This window comes from Drosophila arizonae, chromosome 4 (genome assembly GCF_054131065.1).
Source record: "Drosophila arizonae isolate 15081-1271.41 chromosome 4, UAZ_ARI_1.0, whole genome shotgun sequence".
In the NCBI taxonomy this organism is placed as follows: domain Eukaryota; kingdom Metazoa; phylum Arthropoda; class Insecta; order Diptera; family Drosophilidae; genus Drosophila; species Drosophila arizonae.
In genome coordinates, this window is record NC_142924.1 from 12,421,878 (window position 1) to 12,431,395 (window position 9,518).

At 42.6% G+C, this 9,518-nt stretch overlaps 1 protein-coding gene across 2 annotated transcripts; it reads right to left on the reverse strand.

Moving 5' to 3' along the window:
• Nucleotides 1–486: 486 nt before the first annotated feature.
• On the reverse strand, nt 487–4,712 carry PGRP-LA (Peptidoglycan recognition protein LA). 2 transcript variants are annotated; one of them, XM_089468113.1, is made up of 6 exons: nt 4,314–4,712; nt 2,707–2,799; nt 2,360–2,614; nt 2,074–2,309; nt 1,702–1,908; nt 487–750 (listed from the first exon to the last, which is right to left on the reverse strand). In XM_089468113.1, the coding sequence occupies exons 1-6, from the start codon at nt 4,633–4,635 to the stop codon at nt 607–609; spliced, it is 1,257 nt and encodes a 418-aa protein (XP_089324239.1). In that variant the 5' UTR covers nt 4,636–4,712; the 3' UTR covers nt 487–606. The 2 variants fall into 2 exon arrangements, with proteins under 2 accessions (XP_089324239.1, XP_017861496.1); XM_018006007.2 differs by lacking the exon at nt 2,707–2,799 and having other exon boundaries at nt 4,314–4,710.
• Between the last annotated feature and the right edge of the window lie 4,806 nt (nt 4,713–9,518).

Genomic DNA, 9,518 nt, shown 5'->3' on the forward strand with positions numbered 1-9,518 from the left:
TTATCAGTGGAAATTGCATAGTTTCCAAATGATATACCGTTTTTAATTAACTCCCAGGCACATAAAGAGCCAGCGACGACAACAAGTGAAACAGCATCAATATAAGTAATATTGCCGGCATATGTGTGTGTGTATGTGTGTGAATTGTATCGATAATGATGTTGTACTAACCACATATATACATATGTGTACATATATATCGTATATATTTTACAGTCAACCCGTCTCTATATTTGCTGATAGGCTTGGGCATTTCCAGCTTTTGAGTGCCGCGCAATATAAACAAAACAGCTTTTGAGCGCAGAGAAACAGAGAGAGAGCAACAGTAAGAGAGGGAGAAGCGAGAGCGAGAGCGTATTCCGAGCTGAGCTTAAGCTGCAAGCGATACGTGCTCTATAAATAAAACACCTGTATGGCAGGCACACACCTTCGAACCGGTTCCGAGTAAAATATTATCGAAGATTTTGCATAAGACTCAAGCTGAAATTGTTGTTTTTGTTTAAAGTATCATTTGGTTTACTTGTATGCAACAATGTATGTGTGAATGTCTGTGTGTGTTTCTTTGTGTTTGTTCTTAAACCTAACTGTTCACTTAAGGCTACAGAGCTATTGGCCACTATTCCAGGCGGCACTTGTCATGCCCAGCTCGCTGCCGCACTTGGGCGCCCGGTCCATGCCGCAGCCGTAGAAGTGCGGCCATTTGCTAATCTCACGGTAGACATTCACGCCCGGACTCTTCGTCACTTTGGTCTGTGTGGGAGAGCGAAGGAGAGGGAGAATTTGTTGATCAATAATATGCTTAAGATATTCGAAATTTAATTTGCAGCTGCCCATTAATTATTGAAGAGAAAGAGTCTATGAGTCTTTGTGGAGCTAACTGTAGAAATTGATTTAACAACAATTTAATGGCTCTTGAATATTTGTATAAATAATCATAAGACTGAATTATATATGCACATGAATTATTCATGAAGTTACAGAGGAATTGTTAGCATTTTTTGCGCTGGAAATTTTTGAGAACTTGGATCTATATTTACATGGATATTTAATAATTGAGAAGTTAGAAGTAGAAAGTATTGAAGAAAAATGTTAGAATTTAATTATAATATATATAATAAAAATACAATAAATGTTAGATAAAATTTTAGAATTTTATCTAAAAAGAATTTTTATTGCACTTAAGGTGTTCTTATTAATTATATATATATATATATATATATATATATATATATATATATTTTTTTTTTTTAGGGAAAAAATATTAAATTTAGTAATCAATTAAAAAATAAATAATAATTAAATTAAATTAATTTAATAAATACATTCTTTTTTCTATAAATATTGTTTATTAAATATATAATTAATTTCGTTTCAAAATTTGTTACGTATATGAAATTTCTATGATTCATGATTCATAGCCTCAAGCTATCTTTCTATAAATTGCACTCCAATTGAAATAATGCGAAACATTTATGGACTAAGCGCATTAAGAATTATACTGAAGCGCTTCGAGCTAACTCAACCTTGCATTCCAGCTGGCAAACAGCTGTGCTTTGTATTGATATGGCCTATCTGGGCTCAATGGCTCACTTGAATTTTTGTTTATAGAATTCTCAGGCAGGGCACGAAACGCTTAGCTGCACTTTAATTTTATTGAACTTGGGCTGGCGACCTGCTTGCCAGCGAGCTAGACAAACTCACCTGATTTTGTGCGACCAGCTTGTAGTCTAAATCCACTTTGCGATTGGCCACGGCATGGGCCAGCAGGAACTGCACGCCCTCCAGCTGCTTGGGTGTGGGCACATAGCGGCCATAGTCGCCCATAAATGTGATGGCGAGTGTGTGATTCGCATACGTGTTGGCCCAGTCCCAGCCGCGACCCACATATATGTTGCCCTCATCGGAGACCTGTGCTCGAGTCAATACAATTTGCGTAAGCAGCGAGCGGAAAGCGAAATGTCCAAAAAAAATAGTGCGAGAGAGAGAGGGAGAGAGAGAGAGAGAGAAAAGAAACTAAGTGTGTTAGCCGGATGAACGTGCAGGGAATTTGTGTGCAATTGTGGGTGTGCTTACGTAAAAGTTGGACTGTATATCCGGCAGGCTCTTCTCCGCTATCGCCGAGTCCTGTATGGTGCGCATTTTGATGGAGCACTTGTAGAGATTGACGCAGGGTGTGGACTGGACGCCCACGTGCGTGATCAGCACGTAGGGAATGGGGTGCTGAAGCGGTATCTTCAGTGGCTTGCTGCGATCGGAGGCGCCCCACTGCACACGCTCGATGACCAGATGACCGTTTCCTAAATTCGGAACTGTACAACTTGTGAATAGGCTATGGCGGCCGCATTGCTTGCCCACTTACACGTGCCGTCCTCGAAGGTGTTGCCAAAGTAGATCGACTTCTGGCCCAGCTCGTTGCGCGTGCGGCTCAGCTCCAAGAACACGATGACAAGGGCCATGGCCACCACCAGGACGACGAGCAGGCTCAGCAGTATGGAGTTGCGTGTGAAGCGGCGAGCCTTCGAGCTGCCACGCCTACGCTTCGGCGCAGCCCCCTCGCTGCTGGTCGAGCTGTTGTTGCTGTTGTTGCTGCTGTTGCGGCTGTTGCTGCTGATTCCTGCAAACGATGATCATCGCAAGGGTGAGAATGATAGAAATGCTTGACTGCATCGTTAAGGGTGCCACTCTAGCTGTGGCTAGTACACCTACTTGGCGCTGGGGGCGCTGTGTAGTTGCGCTCGGGCGTCCGACGATGACGCGCCTCGGAATGTACTTTCAGCAGCAGCTTCATGACGACGGCCGCTAATTATAACGTTTAGTGCTTGTATAACAACGGCCAGTAAATATATGTATGCAAACACACACACACACACACACACAAGCGCGCGCTGCTTATCAACAAACACAGATACACACGCACACACACAAGTAGAGTTTTACTTTTAGAAACTTGCTCGCTAGATGAATTTAGTTCAATTTCTTTGCGTTGTGACTAACGGTTGAATCATGCGAGCTGTGTGCTGCCTAATCAATGATTGGACGACGAGCTGAGGCACTTTGCGGAAATCTGGATGAGCTGTGCCGCGCGTACTGAAGAGCGTGGCACGTAGCGTGGCCGCCTCTGACCGTTTAACGAGCGCTGGCCGATGGCGCGCGCAACTGCCGCACCTGAACCCGTCACTGAAACGACTGACAAAGCGCTGCGCAGTGGCGCGCCGCGTCGATTGGCGACGAAGTCGCGACGCGTCGCTGGCAGCTCGAACGGCATTGTTTGTGTGCTGGGCACTTCTTGCCCTGCGCGGCTTGGTTGACATGTATCGTTTGGTAGCGCAGGGGAGTGGCTGGGTCAGGTGCTATGACGACGACAGCGACGTCGATGTCGGCGTCGCTGCGTCATGCTTTGCCGGGCTTTGTTACGCTTGTTGTTGTTGTTGCTTTCCGGATTTGCCATATCGCTTACACTCTTTCATATGTATATTTCGTTTGCTTATTTTGCACTTTTGTTTCACGTCTCTCATTGCTCGTTCTCTTTTGTTTTTCGTACTTTTTTGCAATATCTGTGTTTGTTTTAATTGCGGCGCGCGTCGCCAGACAACATGACGTATGCGCAATGCACTGCGCCGCGCATACGAAATGAATGCGCTCCTGCTGTTTGCCGTTGGCCGTTGGCCGTTTGCTGGTATTAGTAGCTTTGATGAGGCCACTTTGTCGTAGTATTAGTGCTGGTGCTCTGATCGTGTTTGTGCAGCTGGTTTACCTGGAATCGGACAAACGGAAAGGTTGTCTATGCCCCGCTACTTGACTACCTGTCGCTTTTCATGCATTTACTTTCCACTCTAGATAAATGGGGTTCATTACTTTAGATTAGCTTGATAAGGGACCTCGCAAAAAACTAGATTCAACACAGCTGTCGAAGAGCTGTGCAAGGTATTCCATTCCAAATTCGAAGTATCAAAAATCTGAATTAAATATCATAAAAGTGTGCGATGTTTTAAAGTGGAAATCTTTGTATAGAGAATATGTATGTGTATTCGCTAAGAGTAGATAATGAAACATTTTGACATTCGAGCATGACGCCTCCTTTAACTGAGCTAAGCTACGCTCATGCACAAAGCTTTCTACAGATCCTCCCATATTTATTTGTTGTGGGTTGTTTATATCTCTGTATACATTCGCAGCGACAACAAAGCAAAGCAAAAGCTTTTTGGAATTTCCACAATATTTACATGTATTGAAATGAGCTCAATGCCAATGAAAAATTTTCCAGCCAGTGATTAGAGCATTTATTCAGTTGATTGTCGCGACTCGTGACTCACCTGCAGCGGTCTGCATGCTGGCATCCATATAATATATGCTGACCGGTCCTTGGTACTGGGTCATGGGCCCAATGACCACATCTGTGGAGTTGGACAGATTGATCACACTGGAGGGCTGTATGGCTGGATTTGTAAAGATGTTCTGCGGCATGGTCATCGTGGATGTTGCCGAAGCGCTAAACGAGTGATTGTTGATGCCACGATGGTCATGGCCATGGCCATGGCCATTGCCGTGGCTGCCTGGCCGCCCCTGCAGCGCTGTCCAGAGCGCCGTCTCCTCCGAGGACTGCTCCTGTGTGCCCTGTTGCTGCTGTGCGTGCATAGCTGTGTGCGCCGTAGCTGTGCGCTGCGTGCCGTTCGAGTGCCAAGCCAAACAGCGACTGACCGAAGTTGAACTCAACCGATGATGTTTCCACTGTTGCAATACTTCTATATAATATATGAATGTGTAGTTAAATTCTGTGCGCTCTCGTTTGGATTTGCTGGCAAATGTATTGGCATCGAAATCAGTTATCCACTTAAATGCATACATATGTAATATGTATATGTATGTACATGTATGAAAGCCCAGGCTATTTCAATTGTTTTGCTGGCTAAAACAGTTGTAAGTTGATACATATGCACATATATTATTACAAATGAGTTTAGGGCTATTTTATTATACATTTTTCTATTACAGCCGATTGCAATATTCCGTTTGAATAATTCATCTGATTAAAGTTGAAATATAATTTAATTGCAGCTGTAAATTAAAAATGTGATTTTTATAGTATTCTTATATATTGATTCTTTTTTTTTTATGTCGAAATGAGAAAAAAATTATAAATTAATATTTAAAATGCAACTTAAAAAAATTGGTTTTGATATTTAAAAATATTAGTTTAAAATATTTAATATTATTATTATTTTAATTTTTTTTTTATATTTATCAAACCATCAAATTTAATTTCTATTTTAATTTTATATCTAATTAAATCTGATTAAATAACCGTAATATTCAAATAGTAATCGCTTTTCATTGCAATTCATTATTCAGCACATGAGCGCCATCTATCGCATAAATGAGTCGTTCATAAGCAAAAAGCTGTACGAGCTTTGCTTAGTTCACAAAATGGCCAACGCGGCGTTTTATAAGCCACACGCATTTATTAATCATACGCCCCATAGCACACACAGCTAATTCGAGTTAGATTCCTGGAAAAATAAAATTAACTCTTAATTAATTTTAATTAATGAAAACGACGTTTGCTTCAAATATTTAGTATCAATCTCATTAGCTCGTTCTTTATCAACTTTAAGGAGCTCTGCTCTGTTTCACATTTAATGCCAGTGCACACAAGCCGTGCACCCACCTACACACACACACACACAAACACACAAACACACACACTCTCACTCACTTTCGCCTCGCACGCCAGACGCAACACTTGACTTGCCACGCCCCAGTGGCGCCGCCCCGTGTGTCAAGTCATGCAAAATGTCGACGGCGGCGTCTGCCCTGGTGGTTGGGGGTGACGGGGGGCTATTAGCACGCAGCAGTGCTGGCAAAAACAAAGCGCATACTTTGACGCATGCCCTCCTAATGACGACCACGAGAATGCTGCATAAAGACGACAACAACAACAGCAACAGCAAGAGCAACGACAACGTGGACGCGCCAGCTGCCCCAGTGGGGTCACGACTTTGTTCCTGTTCAGCTGACTTTAGTAGCTGCTTTTTTTTATATATATATATATTTTTTTTTTGCTCCTCTGCTCCTTTTTTATTTAACCTCTTTATGTGGTGCGGGCGCAGGGTGTGGGTGTGTACCATTGTGCCAACAACTGCATGCAGTAGCTGCCGTTGGAGCAGCAGCAGCAGGAGCAGTCGTCGCAGGTGAAAACCCCAAAGTGCCCCAGGACAGTGCGAAGTGCTGAGTCAAGTGTCAACTGCAAATGACATTTGCATTTCGCTGGCTGCCCGGCTGCCCGGCTGCTGTTGAGGGGGTGGTGGTGCGCCAAGTGGCGCGCTGCTTGGTTGGTCGGTGGCTACGCGTCAACTACGGCTGACATTTTTTTAGTTTTTCTTCCGCTTTGCGCCAGCCATTTGGCAGTTCGTTGTGTTTCCTCTAGCAAAGAGAGAAAAAAAAACACAAGAAAAGTAAATAAAAACTCGCGAGAGAGTGAAAAAAAAAATTGAGAAATATGCAACAACAACAATTACAGAAAAATGTCGCTGTGGAAATTTAAGCTGTCACGAGCTCTGCTAATACTTGGGCCACGCATTTGCTGGCTACCCTAAATGGGTGTTGCCAAAGCCGCGCAGACCTTGGCCAATTGCGCCAGCTCAAAATTCTACTCAATGGGGATTTCTATGAAAGAAAAGTAAAGTAAAGTAAAGAAAATAAAATAAAATATTAAATATTAAATATTCAGTAAGAAGCTATTTACGTTTTTTTTGGATATAGTTCTTTGGCATCATAAATAAAAAATAAATATGTAATTCAATTATTGCTGAGCTCTACCCCAGACAAAGCTCTGTAGTTGAGGCAATTTGTGTTTATATTTCTGAAATTTTACTTTCGCATCTTTATGCTTTTATTTGCAGCTTGCCTTGATGCCATGTTGCACTATTTTCTTACAAATTTGTGCATTTAATTTGAGCATTAACTCGTTTAGCCGCTGCTCCTGCTGCTCCTGCTGCTCCTGCTGGTGCAGCTCCTGCTGCAGGTGCCTCGGCTGGTGTAGTTTTCATTTTGGCAAGACAAGGCATGTTGAGCATGTATTTAATTATGTTGCACAGTGTTGGCTGCGTTTTAGGTTCTTAAATAATTGCCACCTCGGCCAGCTACAGCTACAGTGAAACCATGTGTGTGTGCGCCTCACCAGTCAGCTTGTTGCTGCCACCGCTGCCACAGCCGCTGCTGCTGCTGTTGCTGGCAGTGGTCTAACCTCGACTCAGCAGCTCTTTGTGGCTGCTTGCCACATGTTTACTTATTTTCAACATACATAATTACATTTTCATATGCAGAGTAATTAGTGAGCTGTTCGCTCGTCGCTCTTCGGTCTATACAGCAAAAGTCTAGACTCGTTCCGTTTTGTTTTTATGGAAATGCGTGACTCTGTGTTTGCATGTGTGTGTTTGTGCGTGTGTTTGTGTGTGTGTGTGTCCAGCTGCTCTTTGGCTTCGTGGAACGGTTCATTTCATTAACGCACAACAACAGCGAATTGATTAGGTTGCGCCAGCCCCTCCTCTCCCGCCGCCCAGCACATCCAGCAAACTGCTTAACGTTCCGCTCGTCCCCCATCTCCGCCTGCTGCGAATGGGTCGTAATGCAATTGCATCCGACAATATGCAAATTAGGCGAACCTATGCGACTCACTGCAGCTGTGAGCGTTCCAAATGCTAAATTGTGGGCATAAACTACATTAGCACACATTCCCCAGGCTTCTTCCCGAATGTTGCAGCATGAAAACCGCCCCCGCCCCTGCCCCTGCCCCTGCCCATCCGCCCATCCCCAATTGCCAGCTGCTGTTCTGCATAAGTGGCAAGTTAGTTGCTTGGCAGCACGCTTTAAATTGCTAGCGATTTGTCTGCCCTGAAAGCATTGGGCATTTCAAAAGGGGGCGTGCTGCTGGTGCTGGTGCTGGTGGGCGTGGCGTGGCTGGCAAACAAATGAGTTAAGTTAAGTTTAATATGAATCGGTATAGATAGCAGAGATAGCAGCAGCTGCTCAACGAGTCTAATTCACTCTGCCACGCCCCGAGTGGAGGGCCGCCCACAATTGTCTTATCTAATGCGATTACGGCGGCAAACCCAATTTGCCAAAGACTCGTAGGATGATTATTGATTATCGGAGCATATCGCATTACAGCCATGGAGTCAAATCTATTCAATTTGTATGTGGCTGAAAATACGAACACAGAGCGAGAGAGAGCAAGGAGAGAGAGAGAGAGGGAGATAATTTCTTAGAAAATTTATTTCAATTATTTTTGATTTGTGTTGAATACATTTGAAGAGGAATTAACAATAATTTTTTAATTGATTTGATTATGTCATAATATATATTTGCTTAAAATGTACCTCTAGAAATACTTTGTTATACCCTGAACCCATTGAAAATGGGAAATCAGGGTATAATGGTTTTGTTAAAAGTATGTAACAGGCAGAAGGAGGCGTGGCAGACCCCACAAAGTATATATATTCTTGATCAGGGCGACGAGCTGAGTCGATTTGGCCCTGTCCGTCTGTCTGTCCGTCCGTCCGTCCGTCCGTCCGTCCGTCCGTCCGTCCGTCCGTATGTATGAACGCGTCGATTTCAGAAGATATAAGAGCTAGAGACTTCAAATTTTTTTTAAAATGTCCGTAATTACAGCGCGCATATCAAGTTTATCATTAAAAATCGCTAACTCATCCCGATCTTTTTTTATCGATAAAAAACCTTATCGAAAACCAGTTATAAAATTATATCTTCTACACCCTTATTGCTAGAGTTTCCAAATTTTTAATGTATGCTTATATGCAATTTATACAATTTCGGTTTTTGTTAAAATTAACCCCCCACCCTTAAATTCACCCCCTCACCCTCACTTTTGTAAAAAGCGTATTTCAAGTACTAGAGACTTGGGCTTTGGAATATACACACATATTCACCATATGATTACGCTCTAAAAGTTTCATTAAGATCGTATGTCTAGAAAAGAAATTATTTAACAAATAAATTCTCATAATATTGCCCACACTGCAGCGCAGCCCAAGCGCAGTCGCTGCTTACTGCGCAGTTAGCAGAGCGCAGGCTTATGCGTGCGTGTGGATGCATGTGTATGTATGTGTGCATAAAAGAAGTGCAGAATGATTAGAATATCAGCTTGGAGGGTTCAGGGTATCTCCTAGTCGAGCAGTCTCGACTGGAGCTTTCTTACTTGTTTTTCTGTAGTATTTTATTATACCTATATATAAGCAGCATATGCCGTATTGTATGAATAAATTTCTTTTAAGGTCAATTAATATATAATTATAAATTTAGTATAACACATTATGCATACATACAATATAATATTAAATAAAATATATACAGAATTTTAAAATATTTTTATACCCTGAACCCATTTTCAATGGGAAATCAGGGTATAATGGTTTTGTTGAAATGTATGTAACAGGCAGAAGGAGGCGTGGCAGACCCCACAAAGTATATATATTCCTGATCAGGGCGACGAGCTGAGTTGA